The following is a 21,573-nucleotide window of genomic DNA, read 5'->3' as shown; positions in this document are numbered from 1 at the left end:
CGCCCTGCAGAATGGCCTTTCCATTGTAAGCAGCTGTTATTTCATTGTGTCGCTAGGGCTGGACCCGCATTATGCAGGATCTTTGTTGTCCTCCCCCGCATTGCCAGCATGCTTGACTGATCCTCATTAAATTGGGTTAGGCATCAGATTTCTGTATTTGGCTCTGGGGTTAATTTAAGTAAGCAAAACACTTTTGTCTTGTTTTACTGGGGTGACCAGGAGATCTCTTTCAAGTTGAATAGAATTTTTTTTGTTTTGTTTTTAAAGTAGAGAGGAAGAATTTGTAAATGTGACTGCACAGGACACAGCCACTTTGACATTGGAGCTGAGATTGTGCCCCTGTCCCAAGGAATGTTTGTGTGGCCCCTATGCTGTTTGCCTGTGACTGGACCACTAAGGCTATCTGGCCTTTGGATTGGACTGATTTGTCACCTGGTACACTCTCTCTCACTCTCTCTCTCTCTCTCTCTCTCTCTGGAGTAGTTTTGCTGCCCTGTTTATTTTCATTCTGTCTTATGAAAAGCAGCTACAAAGTTCAGGTCTTTTTAGCTTAGGGGGAAATCAAGTCAGGGGTGTGTGGGCGGGAAGACACATGATACAGGTGGATAAAATTATGCATGGTCTGGAGAAAGTGGAAAGGGAAATGCTTCTCTCTTTCATACATCCATTGAAGCAGAATAGTAGGAAAATTCAAAACAAACAGAACTATGTGCTTCACACAGTGTGTAGTTAAACTGGAATTTGCTACCACATGATGTAGATATGGCCGCCGGTTTGGAGTGCTTTAAAAGGGGATTAGATGAATTCATGGAGAATAAGGTTCTAGTCGAGCTTGGCAATTGGCATGGGGAAGTAGCTTGGGATGCTAAGCAAGCAACCAGATCATCTCTGAGATGGCACAACTTAGTGATGTTCATATTGGGCAGATGTGTTGTTGGGCTTGTAGTAACCTGAATCACAAGGCTGTTAAACTGGAAGGGTTTCTTCTGCGCTGATCCTGTCTTTGGGGAACTATTTATTCATAAATCATTTCAAAAGGTATATTGGTGCAATGTACAAGGAGGCCAAACCTGTAATTATGGTTAGATTCATGCAATTAGGAAAGCCTAGCAAAAAGCAGCTTGTGTGTATCTGTGACAAATAAGTGAACTACTGTGGAAGTCGAGAAAGTTTTAGTGATTACAGAACGAAATGTGAAGAGCATTTTTGCTCCCGAATTTATCTCTTCAAAATGAAAGAGTTTAACCAGTTTCTTGTTTGAAAGTTCCTTTCAATTACTTACCAGTGGTGGCCAAAGTCTTTCCGAAGTGATCAGCTGCTGAGCTTGCATATGCTGAACTTGCTTCGCATTTTAATAAGCTTCTAGTCCAGTTAGAAAGTAAAATAGGGCAGGTGCCTGTAAATATTGGTTGCTTCCCAAAAGCTAAATCAAAGAGCTTTTATTTGGCGTTATATAGCTAAGCCAAAAGAGCAAACACTGCTAGTAGTAGGAATATGGAAAGCTGCCTCAGACTGAGTCAGACCCTTGGTCCATCTCAGCTCAGTGTTGTCTATACTGACTGGCAGCAGCTCTCCAGGGTTTCCGACATAGGACATTCCCAGCTCTAGTGGGGATTGAAACTGGGACCTTCTGCATGCACAGCAGATGCCCTTCCTCCAAGCTATGCTCTTTGTTTATTATTCTCATATTCGAAAGCTTCTTACCCAATCTTGAAAACATTGAATTGGAGTCATATTGGTACAGGAAGCTCCCCATTTGCTGGGGGTTGTGTTCTGGGTCATTTGCACGTCAGCGGTCATACGTCAGCCTGTCCTGCCCTTGCCGGTGTGGGTACGTCAATACGGACGTGTGCAAAATGGTCACTGCCTGCATAAGTAATAGAGGAAAAACCTGGTGCCAGGTATATTGGAGACTCCTAGGAAACTATGGTTTGCAAAGAGGGACAGTTTTGTGAATGCATGATCACTCCTTTCTCATCTTTTCCTCCGAGGAATGTTTTCATTGCATTCCTTACGTTAGGAATTCTTTCAGTTGTGTGCAGACTGATGCAAACTATGGTTAATATGCTTCCCTCCAAAAACATGCTGTTTTGTCTGGTTGCCTTTTGATGCTCCTGGGTAGCTCTGTCACCTGGTTTCTGCATCACTGCCCTTTCCCGTCTATGTTTCTGTGGCTTTTGGCTCAATTTTCAGATCTTCAGAAAGTTCCACATATGCCTGAACTTACTTGTTTGAGGTTGGATTAGTTCCCTGTTTTGAAGACTTTGGCTTGTTTAATTATTATTATTTTTTGCACATTGCTTGCCATCCACCATTTTATTCCTTGGCCTAGTGAAGTTAGCTACATCTGCCTATACAAGCCTTTCCCCAACTTGATGCCCACCCTCTGACGTTGATCTGTGACTCCCATCTTGGGCTGATGGGAGCTGTAGTGCAAAACATCTGGAGCAAACCAAGTTAGGGAAAGTTAGTCTGTGCTGTGCATTCTGCCTCCCAGATGTGTTTCCAAAAACAAAAGCTTTGTATTCTCTACTTTCATTAAAGTCTTGTGGGTATGATTTTGTTTGGCATATATTACCCCTCCAGCAGATTTGGGGAAGTCTTTCTATTTCCTGTTTAGTTATGGGCTCACAGCTGCCAAACGAATTTTGGCACTTTTTCAACAGTACCTTCCTCCAGATATCTGGTTTTGAGGGATATTATTCTTTTAAAAACCAGGTATCTGGAGGAAGGTACTGTTGAAAAAGTGCCTAAAAGTGAAATAAGAAGGTGGGGCAGGGAGAAGTAACACCCTTGATTTGGGAGTGGCAGGGGGAGGGAAAGAAAATTATAAACAGAGTTGGATTTAAAAGCCAGCCATGAAATTGTCAAATCAGATTGCAAATCAAGTTGAAATAGTTGGGACATTAAAATTGACTGATTTGATTTCAATCATTAATGTATCTTGCAAACTGTGACTGACCATATTTCATGTTTAGACCTGGCAGTTCTGTTGGGTTTATTCTATTTTTTTCTTAATGAAGCAGAGTGCATGAATTCAGCCAACCAATCTGAATACTTATTGACACAACCTTATTCTATCTGTGTTTGACTGTCACTTCCTGGCATTGAAAGATGAAAGCTGTCAAGCTTGTTTAAGGACTGTGAAATTTAGACACCTGTGTGTCCTTCAGAGCTCTCTAGTAATTGGAATAATATGAACAGTGTGTCTGAGTGAACCCAAAGTGAATTTGGCTCCCTTTCATGCTGAATTTTTGGTTGCAGTTGAGCCATTCTGATGGAATTTTGGATTTATTGGACTATGGAAGCTGTTGGTAGAGATTGGAGTTTTGAATTCGTTCGGTAAGCTTGTGGTAGTTAGTGGTCATGGTTCTAACATGCAGTCTTTAATATTTTAAGGGGTGTGATACCAATGAAGTCAGTGTCTCCAAATCAGCATCTTCTTTCATAATGCAAATGGGTCTTGAACTTGTTTGTTTTTTAGAAGTCATTTTTTCTTTATTGCATTACTGTAATTTGGAATGTTTTCTTTGCCAAGTTCGATGGGGAAATATTAAATACTGCCTTTTGGGGGGATACCTAAAAGCTCCCTTTTGCTAAATTAAGAAGTTGTCATTTTCTTTTCCTTTGGGATTTGTCAAAAAACAAATTGAAAAATGTTCTTCTTGAGCTTTTGCAATGTGGTTGTATTAATTGTTACCAATTGCATAAAAAGTGTGCGCAAACACATATACCGTATATATACGGTGGCAGCCTTATTTCCTCAAGGGTTAGGGGAATGCAAATACTGTTAAGTGGAAATTTGTTCAGTTGTAGTATATTATGTGGGGAAATGAGTGCAAGTGCTATATTCTCATTTTCCATTTTCCACACTATTTAAGAAGTTGGGGTGGCCAAATGCTGCTGGACTACAGCGTCCATCATCCCTCACCTGTTGGCCATGCTGCAGGCAGGGGCTGATGGGAGTTGGAGCCCAACAGTATTTGGAGATGCCACATTAGCTGGCCCTTCTTTTGAGATTTAAGGTGTGGGCACCCAAATCTTGAACATGAGAAAGCAGGCCTTCAGTTGTCAGGGATGGAGAACCTGTGGTCATCCAGATGTTCTTGGACTCCAACCCTCATCTATCCCAACCAGCATGGCCAATGGTCAGGGCTAATAGAAGCTGTAGTTCTGCAACATCCGAAGGTCCACAGGTGGCACAGGCTTGGTCTAGCAAAATATGAAAGCCAAGAGGAAAATCCAACAAGCAGGTTAAAAGCCCTTCAAAGTGGGCACTTGGAAAGGGGGAGGGTGGGAGGCGAGAACCTGATGAAACAGAGCAAAACTATTTAAGAATGTTCAGAATGCTATTTGTTTCCACCTCTCCCCGCCTTGAGCTCCCTCCAGGAATGTTTATAAATCCAGTAGTGATGCTTTCATCGGACAATAAGAATCTTTAAAAAAAACCTTTCAATTTGGATCTTCTATCTAATCTGTGGGGTCCCTGTTGCCGAGATAGTTGTAAAGCAATTGCTCCATCGTTGTTGATCCTGAACTGACAGTTCAGGACTGGCAAAAGGATCCTCCCATGTTAACATCTGATGTATTTGATTGTTTGAGTCACTGAAAATGTTTGTGTTGCAATAGTGAAGGCAAAGAATGTTAGTCATTCCTTATTGTAGTATCCTGTGGGCCTCCAGATGGCTCCAGGGGGCCTCAAAGCAACTTCTAAACTTCAAGCTTCAAGTACAATTAATGGGAGGATTTTGAAGAGAATGGAGGGATTGGTACTGGTTCACATTTTCTCTTTTTTCAAATGCGGGTTAAACTTTGCCAGTCAGGGCCGACGGATCCTGTCTTTAAGCACAACTAGGTAGCTTGCTAGTGTTGGGTGCCAAGTGTGAGCAACCACTTGGGGCCATGACCAAGGGCTCACTGAGGATGTACAACCTCAGCAGGCTATGGATATGTGTAGGAGTTTGATCCTGTGGGTCCCAGCTATTAGCCAAAATACCTAGAACCCCAGTACTGGATTCCTGAACACACGGGTGGGTGGTGAAGGGCAAAGCACAAATGTTCCATACAAGTATCCTTCTCTAAAGGCTGCTGGAAAGACTTTCCAAAATCCCACATCAGGGATACTTTAGGCAGGGTCTTTCCGGCCATCCTTGGGGATGGATGAATTTAAAATGGGAAATAATCATGCTTTGCTCATCCCTGTCAATCTGTAGGTCTAAGATTATCTAGATTATTCAGATGTTTATTATTCAGATTATTCAGTTGTGGGTGGAATAGCAGAACTTTCTTCCTTGTGCTTTTTTGAAATAAAACATCCAAGCAAGCCTGCCACAAAACAACCCAGAAGGCGCCCCCCTCCAGAACCAATAAAAAGCTATTTTTTAATTTACAAAATTACAAATCAGAGAACTTTTTGCAACTTTCTGTAGGTACTACTTTTGCAATTAAGGCTCTCTAATTTTTACTGAATGTTGAAAGGGTTGGTTGCAGTTTCTTTTCCTTAGAAGGTATGAGGTACTAACATTATTTTTTCTTCAATATGTAAATGTTATAACTTTTCCTATTTATAGGGACAGCCCCAATTTTTCTAGTATCTCTCTCTCTTTTATTTTATAGCACCATTTTTTGTTTTTGGAAAGAATTTGAAGATGCCCTTTAAAAATATTGCCCGAGTTGATATCTGTCCACTTGAGTTCTTCAGTATTTAGCTTTCTCCTAGGTCTCATGTTAAATATGAGCGCATACCCCTCTACATTTCTCAGTTGAAAATAGGGACAACATATTCTACATCAGGAAGCTTCTCCCATGTTTGATCTCCTGTACACATAGATGTCATATACACATCAACATCGGTCACCTTGAGCCAGTTTCAACCTCTCAGCCTTACTATATTGCAGTGTTGTAAAGAAAAAGAGTGTGAGGGAAGGGATTGTGTATAGCATCTTCAACAGATGCTACCTCGGGTTACATACGCTTCAGGTTACATATGCTTCAGGTTACAGACTCCGCCAACCCAGAAATATTACCTCGGGTTAAGAACTTTGCTTCAGGATGAGAACAGAAATTATGTTCCAGCGGCGCGGCGGCAGCAGGAGGCCCCGTTAGCTAAAGTGGTGCTTTAGGTTAAGAACAGTTTCAGGTTAAGAACAGACCTCCGGAACGAATTAAGTACTGAACCCGAGGTACGACTGTAAATGGAATTGTAGCTGTAAGCTGCCTTGAGGTCCCTGTCAGGGGAAAAGCTGGGATATAACAACAACAACAACATCAACAAGAAGTGAAGATGTCTGGGCACCAGGATGGCACCTGACACCACCACCTCGGGATCATTGGATCTGAACTGCTTTCGTAAACTAATACCCCATCTGTAGGGTATATCTATCAGTTATATAATATCTGTACAATCAGAATTAATTTCTGGAACTAAATCACTTTTTCTGTGCAGCCTGAGCAAGAGCAGTCACCATTAAGAAAAAGAAGTCAAAATAGGCCAATATATATGTGGACTATCTCTGGATCAAGTGACTTTCCTTCTTCAGTTCTCAAAGTTCTTAACCTAGCCCAAGGTTGTCATCTCGAACTAGCCAGATGTTTAACTGGAAATCAATCACAGTCAGTCCATTATTTGAAAAATAAGATTTAGAGCCATCTTGCCCAAAAATGGCAACTATACATTCCGTTGTGGCAAATGCAACCTTGGCTTAAGGAGCCATTTGGAGCCTAGCTTATATATCTTGAGTTTCTAACACTGGCTAGTCACATAAGAGTTTTGAGATACAACAGGGAAATAAGAGCCTTCAGCAGTGGTGGGTTCAGACAGTAAAAACTGTTTTTTAAAGTCTCCCTGTTTTTCCTGTGAAATGTTGGAAGGCATATATTTTTTGTGTTTTTCAAGGCTCTAATTTCCATAAGTGGTGGCAGCTTGGTGGTGTTTGCCTTCGCTTATCGTGCATGGCTTGGTATGTGTGAGTAATGTGGTCTTGTTTATTCTATAGGTATATCTTGATATGCACATTGTGAACTGGGGTATGAGAGCTAGTCACCTTGATATATGGAGGTCCCTGAGTTAGTGCTGCCACTGGACTTTGGCCATTGAATGTGTGCTGTAAAGATGGATATCTCAGTTAGACCCGGAGACCCTTAGAAGTAATTAATGCTTAATACAAACTTCCTTAAACCTTAAGATGCTTGCTTCTAGGAAAGTTGCTTTGTATACAGATTCCCGCCTAGTGAGACCAATGACTATAAATAGCTTGTCTTATTGACGGGTGGTTCAGAATAGTTGCAGATCTGCTATTGTGGCATTTCTTTGGTACTGACTGTATTAATGACTTAAGATTTCCTGAAATATGTATACCTCTGCTGAAGGCAATGATCAAGAACACTGTTACTGAGCAAAGGAGGTATTTTTAACCCACTTCCAAGTGGGATTTCAGGCCTAGAGGCAGAAGTGAGGATCCACAAAGGGCTGCTGGAGTATGGATCTGTAAACTGCCCCTATACCAGGGGTCAGCCACCTTTTTCAGCCATGGGTCGGTCTCATAGCTGTCAACTTACAGATTTGAAAATAAGGGACCAGCAGCCTTGAAAATAAGGGACCAGCAGCCAAAATAAGGGACCTGCAGCCTCACCTGTTCTAGGCACTCCAGTCTTCCTGTCCTCCTGCAGTCTGGTCAAACTCATGCTGGTAGCTTTGAGAACACTGTCCAACCAACTTTGTAACCAGAGGTTCAACTGAATAGAATCTGAATCACATGCACCACAAAGCCTTAAGATGGCTCCCCGGCCTGGCTTTGCACTGCAAAGTTTACAGCAGCATGTGCAACAAAATGGCGTCCAGCGTTCAAAAACCCCCTCAGCTTGCATTAACTAGCCACACACAAGGCATGCAAGCTCCACCCCCCAGTCGTTCTTAGACTTCTTATTGGGTGAGCAACACAGCCAAGCAACACAGTTGGAGACTCCCTCCTCCCTGGCCGGCAGGGAGGGAGGGAGAGAGAGGAGCTGCTTCCTTTGAAATTTAAGGGACATCATTTAAGGGACATTTAAGGGACATCCATCAATAAGGGACAGCAGTGGGACATGGCGCTGGAATAAGGGACACTTGACAGCTATGGTTGGTCTACCGTCCCTCAGACCATGTGGTGGGCTGGACTATTTTGAAAGGGGGAAAAAAAGAACGAATTCCTATGCCCCACAAATAACCCAGAGATGCATTTTAAATAAAAGCACACATTCTCTTCATGTAAAAACACCAGACAGGTCCCACAAATAACCCAGAGATGCATTTTAAATACCGTATTTTTCGCTTCATAAGACACACTTTTTTCCTTCCTTACCTCCTCTGAGGCTCGCTTTAAAGCACCAAAGTGGACAGAAGCTGCCCGCTTTGCTGCTTTAAATAGTTTAGTACAACATTTGATTCAGAATATTTTTTTTCGTGTTTTCCTCCTCTAAAAACTAGGTGCGTCTTATGATCAGGTGCATCTTATGGAGCAAAAAATATCGTAAAAGGACACATTCTACTCATGTAAAAACACGCTGATTCCCAGACCGTCCACGGTCCAGATTGAGAAGGCGATTGGGCCACATCTGGCCCCCGGGCCTTAGGTTGCCTACCCCTGCCCTACACCATGGGTGTGTGTGGGTGAGAGAGAGAGAGAGAGAACGCACCAGCCTCAAGAGAGACTATCCTGACAACTTTATTGAGGTAATTTCAGTGTCAGATGAAGACTCCCCCCCCCCCCAAGGCTTATTTTAAAAATCTGATTGCTATCCCACTGATTTTCAATTTGGATTTAGATGTCCCTGTGCTGCAAATGTTTCTGCAGCAATTATTTTTATTATATTTTTAATATTGTTTGTTATATTTTTATATCATTGTGAGCCTTCTAGAGAACTATGCTATTGGGCAGAAATGTAGATTAAGTGTATTAATCACATATAGGGAAGGAGTTTGTCTCCTAAGAGATGGAAGCACAACTGTGTTCAGTATAGCCTCTGGATAGTGTTCAAGGGCAGCCCAGTGACACAATAATGAAGTATTCCCAATATGCTCAAGAAAAGAAGGTTCTTTTTTTTAAAATGAAGTAATTTATCTTGATGATGACTTAAAGGTGAAACCCATCGTTTCCCTCCAGCTTTTGATAAGTAGCAACATTTTTCTTAACCTCATAACACCTATTTTAAAAGGGAGATCTTAGTTCCTCATTTATAGGAAAACCATGCAGAGATCATGGAAAGCCCCTCAGTAAATCTATGCCGCAGTACGGATTTGAACGCAGGTCTTCCCGCTGAAACTGGTTTTAATAAAATTTGCTGAAGGGCTTTGAAGATTGACTATCGCTGCAGAGAAAGCTGCTGTTGCTCTATTTACTTGTATTGACCACATTTAACCTTGCTGCTCTTATTGAAATAAATTTGCTTATCTTTGAAGTCTGAAGTTCAGCCTCATTATTTTAAGATACAATTTTTGAGGTGGTAATGGAAATTCTATCCTTCAGTTCTGCAGTTGTGGGAGACCACTCAATATTTCAATGATTCCTAATGTATGAGACTGTCTTTCCTAATTGTTGGCCCCTGTCTGTCTCAAGAGACAATGGAGTGCGACTCTGGGGGGTGAAATCAAACTGCTGCGTTAGCAGCACCAAAGTGACCTCCCCAAGGTGCAAGCCCAGGCAGTGTATATGGAGGTCCTGGGCTGTACAGACAACAAGACCCTCATCTCAGCCATGCTGATGTGTTCCAAAGGAAAGCAGAGCAATATGTTTGGCACCAATTTGGCTGCAGGAGTTGCTGGAAGGAGGCATACAAGCTGCCATCCAACCATCTTAGGGACTCCACTCCAGATTTGTGTAGGGTTTACTTCTTAGCCCTTTCTTCCCCCATAGATAACCCTGCAAGGTAGTGGAGGGTTAGGATCAGAGTTTTCTTTCTCCTAGATGGGCTACTTTCCCAGGTTGACAAGCACCAGCTGCCTCTCTTCCCTCTACAGCACATGCAGAAGCTGCCTTCTTGACTGTTGGACCCACTATTGATCTTGTCTGCTCAATCTGCCAGAGCATGTTTTCTCATGCTAATTTCACATACTAACTCACTGAGGGTTTGAGACTCATTGGCTACCTTCATCTGGTTTAGCCTGCTAGTCGAAGCTGTTTCCGAGGTGTGGCCGCTGTCACATGCTGATAGGAGCCACAGGTGAGAGCTAACTGCAGGGTGGGGACCAAAGGTGGGCAAACTACCCCAGGAGCAGCATGGTGTGTCCCCCACTACAGAGGTACTATCCCTCCCCTAACACCCCATACATTCCCTAATGAGGCTTTGACATCTGACAGGGTCAGCTTTTCTTTGGCCTATTGAAACACTGGGCCAGGAGAAGTGTAATATCTGACTTCAATCAAGGTTGCTTCAGATATCAGCAAAATGCAGAGTCTTCATTTCCATTGTGAATGCTCAAAAGGCATTAACATGACTGAAACGGTGTGGTAAATGTGTCCCAAAGAGCAGCAATTAGCACAGGCTCCTAGGGCATGTTTACTAAGTGTTTTGAGACACATGAATGCCCTTCAGACATTAACCAAAATATAGTCAAGTTAGCTACTGTAGAAATGGGGGGTTCATCATTGCTTTTGTGTGCAAACCAGCCTTTTGCCAGGGCAACACAGGAAGTTGTGAACCATTTTACAGGACCTATGTCAAGCCAAATATTTCTAGATACAAATTGTCTCACCCCCGATCCTAGGCACATTCACTTGGAAGTTCATCCCACTTGTTTGGTGCAGTATACTTTCAACTGAGTCTAGGATGATTCAGTATTAAACATTGCGTATAGAAGAAGCTCACTATCACAAAAACTGAAAACAAATATTTTCCCCCTTAAAAAATTAAATGACTAATGGAATTGGTCATTTTGGAATTCATCTGTTGGATTTAACCTGTATCTTAACAGTGAACACCTAGTGCTTTAAATAGACCTCAGTGTTCTCTGAGAATGGGCCACCAGACAACTGTCCACTGATCTATCATCAATCTATTTCATCTATCATCCCTTTTGGCTGAGGAAATCCATTCTCCCAAACTCTTCTTTCTTTGAAGACTCAACATTGCCACCTCACCTTTGCACTTAGTGTCTGGGTGATTTCTTGTACAGTGGTACCTCGGGTTACATATGCTTCAGGTTACAGACTCCGCTAACCGAGAAATAGTACCTCGGGTTAAGAACTTTGCTTCAGGATGAGAACAGAAATCATGCTCCGGCGGCACAGCAGCAGCGGGAGGCCCCATTAGCTAAAGTGGTGCTTCAGGTTAAGAACAGTTTCAGGTTAAGAACAGACCTCCGGAACGAATTAAGTACTTAACCCGAGTTACCACTGTATGTTTCAAAACAAACAACTTGAGCTTTAAATTAAGTGTCTTGATGAAGCTGAGTTCTTTAATTGACCATAATACAGATTCCAAGTCTTGTGAAGTGCAATGCAGCTGAATCTTTCTTGGAATCTGGAATAGTTGGGGTTTTATCCATCTGTTAGGTTGGAAATCTCAACTGGAAGGAAAAGCAAGCTCAACAACTGCAGTAAGCGTTGAAGCCAGAGGAGTGGGATTCCCCCTGCTCCCCCACCCCAATATTTCTCTTCCACACTAACTTTCTGTCTTATGCCTAATTTGCCACAATCCATGAAAACAAATGCCATCTCCTTAGGAAGGACCACTTTAATTGAAAGTTTGTACACTGGCAGATGCATGCACAGGGCTTATATCAGTGTTTCATAATGGTGGGAATTAAATTATTGGCAGATCATGGACACATACAGTGCTTTAAGTCAGATACTAGAGGGAATTCTGTTTCTCACATACTACGTGTCTTACACAAGACATGTGTTATGTTAAATAAGACAACACATACTGAATAAGAACGAAACTATCCCTTTGGTTAGCCCAATTAATTGTTTGCACATTTTGCAAGCTTTATGAGTCCCATAGGAGGCACACACAATTGATATACTGTATTAGCAAAGTCACTGTCACCCTCAGCTCACATTTCCTTTTCATGCGGAGCACAGTGCCCACGTCCATGCTGGTACAGAAGAAATTAAGCACACCTACACCCAATAAAACCCCATCTTTCTTGTTTAATTAAGCCTTTATTTATTGTTCTGCAGAGTCAAACCAACACAGAGCACCTTATAAGAGCCTTATTTTGGATCTGTGTCTACTGGTCTTCTAATCTGCCCTCAACGGGGCTGGGGAAGCTCAGGTTTCTTCTCCGAATAGCAAAACAGTGGCAATTAGGTAGTGGGGCTGTTTTTGTAAAAGCTGTTCTGCCTTTGAAGTCTCTTTTGAGCTCTCTTGATCCTTCCTCCACTCCCTTACAGCATTTAAACTCCTGCTTTTTAAAGAGCAAGGGGTGTTGATTTATTTGGCTTCTGGGGTTGGAAGACTCCGCCCCCCTTCCTGAGATCCAGCCCTAAACAGAGTTCGCACTGTGGAATGACAGGCATTCCTCCTTGAAAGGAGCTGGCATGGGAGCTTATTTATGAGAATCGTGAAGTGTCCGGCCCAGGGGTACAGGAAATACAGGAGGGGTTTGTGCTTCGACCTACACCCCGGCCGTTTCCTGAGTTCTGGCTGTTGTTGTTCTGCTCCCCGGACTCCAGACAATTCCGTCGCTCTCACCCTGTGGAGTTGGCTTGTCATCTTCCGAAGGCTAATGTCTGCTTCCAGAATAGACTCTCTTTTCTTTCTCTTCCTTCCCTGAGCTACCTCGAAGACTCTCATAATGGGGCAGACACGCTACTCAAGACCGGTAAATCCAGCTCCCTCAGGTGAGTAATGGAGGGTCTAGCTGCGGCTGTAGGCAGGGCGAGAGTTGCAGGTGAAGCATGTTCAAAAAAGAATGTGAGGATTGTGTAACTTGCACTCAGCTCAGAGGGGCTTCCAGTTCTCAACAAGTGACAAAAAGGGATTGTTTTCTTAATCCAGAAAAATAATATTATTTATTAAAGGCCTTTGGGTTGGAATACACTTTGCTGTTTAACTTGCTGCTCTGTGGGCGGTGGCGGGGGGGGGGGGGGTTGTAGTTTCTGTGCCACATTGTTAAGAACCAGTCCTTTTGATCTCGCTTTTTCCTGCCAAAATGGTCAGATGATGGGAAAAGCTGGCTTTAAAGAGTTCAGCAGCAAGCATGGCAACATGTTGTGTGTTGGGCTGGAATTAAGCGTTTCATACTAAGGTTCAGGTGTTGAGTTATCTTTTTACCTCTCTGATATGACTGATCTTTAGTTGGATATTTTAATCTGTGTTGGCTCTAAATTGCATCTGTGATCTGATGTTCTGGAAGTACAAGAGTTCATTTGGGGGAGGGCTGCGGTGAAGTAAAACACATTACCATTTAGAGAAGCCCCCCCCCCCCCCCTGCTGGTAAGACCATTTAAAGTCCAGAGTCTAAGATTACCTAACTTTGCCAAAGGGGCTGAGGAGGAGAATGCATTTGAATGAAAAACTTCCAGCCAGTAATGTCCAGTGGAAGCAGAGTGAGTTTTTGATTTGGGGATTTTTTTTTTTGTTTCAAGATCTCCCATGTGGCTTATCACTATTCTTCCAGTGGGGTGGCACCAGTTGTCGTCTTTTCCCACTCCTGCTTAGAGCTGGCAACTTCAGATCCCATTTGTAACGCTCCCCAGATGGCGTGGTGGGCCTCACCCTGTTGCCTGGCATTCCTTGCTATAAGGGCTGGATAAGGGAGCTTGGCAGTTGAGGCTTTCTGTATATCTACCCCAAACATTTACATAGTAACCCAAGCCAAATTACTAGTTTTTCCTTAAACTGACCCTGCAAATATTTTACAGATGGTTTTAGTTGAGGTGACGACTGATTCCGATGGTTTGTGGACTTTAAATATATTTTCTAGATTGACTTGCATGAGTTACATGGCTTCTGTTGTAGGCTAGCTTTCTGTGTGATTCATCTGATTTTTAAGACTCTTTTTTGTGGGGCAGGCGGAAGGACGTACTGCATCAGGAGGAGCCACCATGGTGCGTGTGTTCCTGATGTTATTAGACTCCGGCCAGTTGTTAGGGGTGATGAGAGTTATAGCAACATCTGGGAAGTACCATATTGGCTATCTGTGCCATAGCCCCTAGCATGCTATATTTAGTATTAACCTATTTATTTGTAAGCACCTTATTTGTATTTTCATTGGCTGTTTGGGGAGGTACATTAGTAGTTAAAGAGGAGTATTTTGGCTTTTAAAAGGCTAGTAGGTGTATTTTGCCTTTTGTGGACTGAAGCCCACTTCCTCAGAGGCAGCTGATAAAGTGGACTCTAGTTCCTGAAAGCTTAAGGTGCAATAAAACTGTTAGTGCCACAATATTTGTGTGTGTGCCATGCTTTTGCTATAGCTAAGGGTACCTCCAGACAGCTACCAATGTATTGTGGGAGGTATTCAAGCATATACCAGAACTCTAGGTTTGCATAGTTAGTGGATTAAAGGACTTAACTGTGTGGCTAGCTCCATTGGTTAGAGTGTGGTGTTGATAATGCCAAGCTTTCAGGTTTGATTCTCATATGGGATAGCTGCATATTCCTGCATTGCAGGGGTTGAACTAGCTGATCCTCAGGGTCCCTTCCAGCTCTACCATTCTATGACTGCTTTGCTCCAGCACACCACTTTAAAAAAAGAATTGGGCTTTTAGCAATGTAGAAGGTGGCAGGGAAATGTGTTTGGTAAATAAATAATGGGAAAACACCCTTGCAGGCAAATTGGGATGAATATTCATTGTCATATAACCACCCCACAAACAAATCAGAATGAATACTCCGTAAAGGCCAAATGTAATCTAACTCCCCACATAATGTTTGTAAATAAAAATAGATCAGAACAAATGCTTGATAAATATGTCACCTGGAGGAATTCTAACATGTGAGAAGAGTGACTAGTGTGGTGCCACAGGGTTCTGTCTTGGGCCCAGTCTTATTCAACATCTTTATCAACGACGGATGATGGACTCAAGGGCATCCTGATCAAATTTGCAGATGACACCAAACTGGGAGGGGTGGCTAACACCCCAGAGGACAGGATCACACTTCAAAACGACCTAGACAGATTAGAGAACTGGGCCAAAACAAACAAGATGAATTTTAACAGGGAGAAATGTAAAGTATTGCACTTGGGCAAAAAAAAGAGAGGCACAAATACAAGATGGGTGACACCTGGCTTGAGAGCAGTACACGTGAAAAGGATCTAGGAGTCTTGGTTGACCACAAACTTGACATGAGCCAACAGTGTGACGTGGCAGCTAAAAAAGCCAATGCAATTCTGGGCTGCATCAAAAGGAGTATAGCATCTAGATCAAGGGAAGTAATAGTGCCACTGTATTCTGCTCTGGTCAGACCTCACTTGGAGTACTGTGTCCAGTTCTGGGCACCACAGTTCAAGAAGGACACTGACAAACTGGAGCGTGTCCAGAGGAGGGCAACCAAAATGGTCAAAGGCCTGGAAACGATGCCTTATGAGGAACGGCTAAGGGAGCTGGGCATGTTTAGCCTGGAGAAGAGGAGGTTAAGGGGTGATATGATAGCCATGTTCAAATATATAAAAGGATGTCACATAGAGGAGGGAGAAAGGTTGTTTTCTGCTGCTCCAGAGAAGCGGACACGGAGCAATGGATCCAAACTACAAGAAAGAAGATTCCACCTAAACATTAGGAAGAACTTCCTGACAGTAAGAGCTGTTTGACAGTGGAATTTGCTGCCAAGGAGTGTGGTGGAGTCTCCTTCTTTGGAGGTCTTTAAGCAGAGGCTTGACAACCATATGTCAGGAGTGCTCTGATGGTGTTTCCTGCTTGGCAGGGGGTTGGACTCGATGGCCCTTGTGGTCTCTTCCAACTCTATGATTCTATGTCTACTGTGGCACACAAATAGTTATATCTGCTTGTGCTTTCACAAGTAATTAGAAAACATTTTTATCTCTAATGCAGCCTGTGTATGTGGCCTTTGTGGATAGTATTGACTGACTCTATAATGATGGAAACAACCATTTTTAAATAAGTTGTTAATACCTTGGAAAAGTGCTATTTAATTTGCAAAGATCTGCCAGATACATACACTTTTATTATTTTCATTTTTAGCCATGGAAGCAACATAATAGGCCCTTTCCCTTTGAGGGAGTGGGGATGAACTTCCCCACACTCAGATCATGATAGTTGTATAAACATTTGAGCAAACATAATGTGAGGCAGTCCAGTTTTCAGGTAAGAGATTCATCCTTGACTTCTTCTTAGGTTCCCTGTGAAAAGAAGTGCCACCCAAACTGATTCTCATGTTTGAGCTTGAACTTCAGAGTATAATTAAGCAGCTGTGGAAACAAGTGATTTCCTTTTCCTACTAGGTTGCAACGCTCACAAAGCATTATGAAATAAGAATGTTAACTGCCTGTGATGTATTTGTCTGCCAGAATTTTGGTATAACTTCTGTATAGCCATTTAAAGGACATATAATTACATCTTATCTGACTTAAAGTTGATCGTTTGTGAAATGGTGTGAGCAGTGTTGGAAAAGTTGGGTATTGCCCAGAGGTGGAGAAGCTGTTGCCCTGCAGAAGTTGCTGGACTTCCAACTCCATCTGGGATGGCAACTGTCAGGGACAGTAATGGGCGGTGGAAATTTTTCCACTGCTTTGTTTTTCCGTGGGGATTTTTTTCTTTCATAAGTTCTTTAGTAACAATGAATGAATGCCAATTGCAAATTCATTATTAGGCAATCTTGGCAGTTTCAAACTGTTTTAACTTGTTTGCTAAGTACAAGTAAAATAAACATGCTAAATTAGACCACTCTTTAGGGCATTAGACATATTCCCAAACCTATGGAAATTATCCAGTAATTTGCATAGGTTTCCAATTCGAATTTTTCCAGAAGACCCACCTCACTAGTCAGGGATGACAGAAACCATAGCCCAACAATGTCCGCAGGTTCCCAACCTCTGGTATAGGCAAATAATTATGACAAATTCTTTAAAATATTATTTTGCTGTCAAGAAACAAGGAAGTATTCAGATGGTACATGTAGATGGCAAGACATGTCTAAAATGGGAGCAGTGTTCCCTGTGAATCATTCAGATGCCTGAATGAAGTAGGTGTCTCAAAACTGACTGCTACTCTTAATCATATGGGAGTTGCAGTTTCTGAATGAGAAATATGACTTTTGGCAGAAGGTATGTCGAGGGCATGTGAAAAGGCTTCCTTAATGAAAGAGCAAAAATGGAAATACCACTGCCTTTATATTACTACATCAGTGCAGTACAAAAGGCTTGCATGGGGAAGGCCATAGCTCAGTGGTGCTTTGCATACAGAAGGTCCCAAATTCAGTCCCAAGCATCTCTAGGTAGCGCTGGGAATACCCCCTGTCTGAAACTCTGGAGAGCTACTGCCTGTCAGTGCGGAGAATGCTGACCTAGATGGACCAGTGTTCTCCCCCCCCCTTTTTTTTTTAGATGGACCAATGTTCTGACTCAGTATAAGGCAGCTTCCAATGTTCCTAGATTTTATTGCACTGTTGGTTGGTATGAGTAAGACCTCCTTTGCTGCATTTTAGGGTGCAAAGTGCGTGCTATTTTGTACTGACCTCAGAAGAATTGTTGCTGGCTTCAGGTGAGAGCAAATGCAAAGGTGAAGTGTCGTTGAGTTGTATTTGTTCCTATTCCAAGGCCTACTGGCTTGCTGTGCTGCATAACAGGTTTTCACTGATGTGTCTGTCATCATGGGGTTTTCTTGGCTTGGTGACATTAGCCGCATGATGACTGTGTTGGTGTTATGTCCAAAGTTGGCACCTGCTGCTGGTGCAATGCAATATGCTAATTTTACACCTAATTTTGTGGTCTTGGTATTGGGCCTGAAAGAAATACACTTGCTATGGAGCAAGTGTGCTTTATACTTTACCAAAGCATATAGCTCTGCACTTGTGATCTTTTTCTTTTTTCATCCCTTGGGGACATACAACTTGTCATACAAAATAGAGCCCTGTGGCTTAATAAATACTATATGATTTATTGTGGCATACATTTACAAGGGCTAGAGCTTACTTCATCAGATGCAAGAAGTGCTGCCTTCACCTGAATTATGTGTGCATACACACGTCTGTTTGCATATCTATATTTGTATGTTTAATTTACTTGCTGATGTTAATGTATTGGATGAAGTGAACACTTGCCCACAAAAGCTTGTGTGTCATAAAAACTGGTAGTTTCTAAGGTGCCATGGGACTCCTTCCTGTGTTTGTTGTAACTAACCTTGCTACCCTTCTGGAATGTATAACACAAGAAAGCTTTAAAAAGAAGAAGGTAAAATAGTGATAGAACCAGACAGCCCATGCTCACGAAGTCTTTGAATGGTGAAGGGATACGAGCATCTCAACTGCATCAGTCCCTGTCATCCAGCCATTCATAACATCCTTAAAAATAAGAGTGAGCCAGTTTCTTTGACCACATGTGGTGATTTGATTCATTAGGGTTACTGCATTTAACTGTTGTTGTTCCATTCCCCTCTACTTGCGGTTGAATGCCGCCGCTACACACCTGTGCCAACCCATTGTGTGTTTCCAATGAATTGCCTCTTTAGAACCACTATTCAGTGGAATATCAATGTTCCCATTGCCTTTTTGCCTAGTACTATAATTGAATATTGTAATTTGAAGCAACTTGTCAATAGAAAAATGTGCCTTGGTGTGAAAGCTGTGGGTGTTCACATAAGTTTCAGCTTCTTGTTTAATAAGATATATGAAGGTGTTTAAGGCACATTGTTTTATTATGTTTATTATATCTTCCATCACTGAGGTCAAGGGGTTCTCAGGCAGCTTGCCATCTGAGCACTGATCAGACTCAGACTTGTTTCGATTCAGCAAGATGGGTGTACCGTGTGTTATCTGACTGTGCAGCTTAGAAACAATTAAAATAAATCTATCTCTCTCGTATTAAGACCGAATATACCATGGTAGTGCCTTATATTATATAGAACTCTAAAAATAATTCATCTTGATCAACTGATATGGCTTCTGCAAATGGTGATACACCGTCCTTCGATAAAAAATATTTTGGTGTGTGGGTATTTGCAGTACTCTAAATTTATCTTCCTGTCAGCTATCAAACGTGTTGCTACTGCTCCCTTTAATAGCAAATTCAGGTAGTGGGTGGTGTCAGGAGTGGAGCCAAAAACAAGGCCACTGAGGGAACATTAAGTAAGGTCTGTGGAAGTACCCAAAAAAACCCACAACTTCTTTTAAAAATCAAAGCCAAGTGGGCAACCCTTCCACCAAAACATCTTCTTGGGCACCAAGCATACTCAGCAGCCATGGAATGCTGAGGGTCAGTTGGAAAAGAGAACAGGAAACTATGCTTATGGTGCTGTCTGGGTGACACTAAGGCTACCTGGCACCTTGCACTGGAGTACACCTATGTGGAAAATGAGGATATACTGCAACATTTTGTTGCAGGTCCTGCTAGGTTCTTCTTTACACATATAATGCTGAAACAGCGTTGTGTCAAATGTCTTTCGCTGTAGGTGAAACTTCGTCTCCCAAATCCAGCAATTGCTATCCAGTGAGCCATGCTTACGAAAATCACTCCTTGGTTTAGATTGCCTTCGGTTCTGAGGCTGAGGTCCCAGTGACCCTCTTCACAGTGTTCATAATTCATATTTATTGGTATATGCAAGAGCATTAATCTTCAACAGAAATGCCATGTCACCCAAGTGCCAGCCTCTCAGTAATTGTGATTGTTGGCGCATTTGTCTTGTGTGTCTCTCACTGATGACATACGTGAATAAATCCTTATAGAATTATGATGCTTCATTGTACCTCTGCTGAAGTGCTCCACTCTCAATCACAGATCTTCTGATGGGGCACTTCCCCAGTGTTTCCCCATTGTCCTGAGATTTGTTTCACCTTTACTAGGGCCTTTAGTATGGCAGTCTCGGCCCTGTGGAACTCCTTGCCAGTGGAGGTTTGGCAGGAATCGTTCCTACCTACTTTTACACATCTCCTGAAAACTGTTTTATTTAGGCAGGTCGTTGCAATATGCTTCCTCCTTCCTTTAAACCAAGCAATACTTACTGATGTTTTATTGGTGTTTTTATTGATGTTTTTACTGGTGCTTTTACTTGTTTCATTATAATCTTGTATGTTGTATACCACCATGTTATACTTTTATGAAAGTGGATTATAAATACAACAAATAAACAAATCTGTGTTCAGAATATGTACCAACATAGTAAAATGTTTGATTTGCTGTATGAAATTGTTTGGGATTAAAAGATGGTCATGAATTTATAAACGTACACTTACTTAGATTGTCTGCTCTGGTAACCTTGTTGCCAAATGTACTTAAAAGTTCACACCTACTGGGAATCACAGGCACAGTAGAACTGTTAAAAAAAAAAAAGGTATGATATGATGCAGATTGTGATATTCTACTCACCTTTCTCAGAATCTGTGCAGTGCAAAAGCTTGAATATTCCAGTGGAAGAAGACATTGGTCTGATATAAGAACTGATCTCACCTGCTCTGTATCTTTATTCCTTGGGACCAAATTTATAGCAAGATTATGCATAATAATAATAATAATAATAAATTTTATTTATACCCCGCCCTCCCCGGCCAGAGCCGGGCTCAGGGCAGCTAACACCAGTAAAATTACAGTAAAAACATAATAGTAAAAGAAAAAAACAATTTAAAATACAGGTTAAAATGCATAAGTGGAGGGAAACAAAAGGGTCAGACTTAGTCCAAACCAAAGGCCAGACGGAACACCTCTGTCTTGCAGGCCCTGCGGAAAGATGTCAAGACCCGCAGGGCCCTAGTCTCTTGTGACAGAGCGTTACACCAAGTCAGGGCCAGTACTGAAAAGGCCCTGGCCCTAGTTTAGATGAATCTAACCACCTTGCAACCTGGGACCTCCAAAATGTTGTCATTTGTGGACCTTAAGGTCCTCCGTGGGGCATACGAGGAGAGGCAGTCCCGTAGGTAAGTGGGTCCTAGGTCACAGTTATTTATTCTGCTTGGCCTTTAAACATCTGTTTTATTTGGGTTTCCTTCCTACCTTGCACAAAGAATTTTTGTGGCAAAAAAGTCAAATAGCTGAATTGGCATCAGAATTACCATAATTGCTAGGGCGATTGAACTGGGTATTTTCATATACTTTGGACACTAGAGTTAAGGTATAAATCCCTATCCAACATTGAATCTCACTGTATCTTGGGCTAGTCACATACTCTTAGCTTGACCTACCTCACAAGGTGCGGTTGTGAAGATCAAATGGAGGAGGGCAATGTACTTGAGCTCCTTGAAGGAAAGGCATTATATAAATATAAGAATTTCTTAAAAGGTGGAAATTTTCCTCAGGTGATTGATCTGGTATTGTAGTGCTCATCTGTTGTAGTACATGTGTTATACTTGTAATGTTGTGGATATGTGTATTCCAAGAGTTTTAAATGTTTTATACTGTTTTCCTGGAATAGGTTTTGATTTGTGAACCATTTTGATTAGTGTTTGCATTTGTGGTTTTTATTTTACTCAACACGAGAATAAATT

At 42.1% G+C, this 21,573-nt stretch overlaps 1 protein-coding gene across 10 annotated transcripts in view; it reads left to right on the top strand.

Annotated features, from left to right (window-relative positions):
- PHACTR4 (phosphatase and actin regulator 4) overlaps positions 1 to 21,573 on the top strand; it is an 84,124-nt gene that overhangs the window by 32,304 nt on the left and 30,247 nt on the right. For 2 of the 10 annotated variants that reach the window (XM_083750759.1, XM_083750755.1), the window contains exon 1: positions 12,456 to 12,821. The exons of the other annotated variants lie outside the window; for them this stretch is intronic. In XM_083750759.1, coding sequence (XP_083606885.1) covers positions 12,776 to 12,821 — 46 coding nt within the window. In that variant the 5' untranslated portion in view covers positions 12,456 to 12,775. Of the gene's footprint in view, positions 1 to 12,455; positions 12,822 to 21,573 lie in introns of those variants that run through there. 10 annotated transcript variants of the gene reach the window in all.

Source organism: Podarcis gaigeae, assembly GCF_964106915.1.
Source record: "Podarcis gaigeae genome assembly, chromosome: 8".
In the NCBI taxonomy this organism is placed as follows: Eukaryota; Metazoa; Chordata; class Lepidosauria; order Squamata; family Lacertidae; genus Podarcis; species Podarcis gaigeae.
The sequence above is the reverse complement of the archived record's forward strand: the minus strand, read 5'-3'. Positions and strand labels throughout refer to the sequence as shown.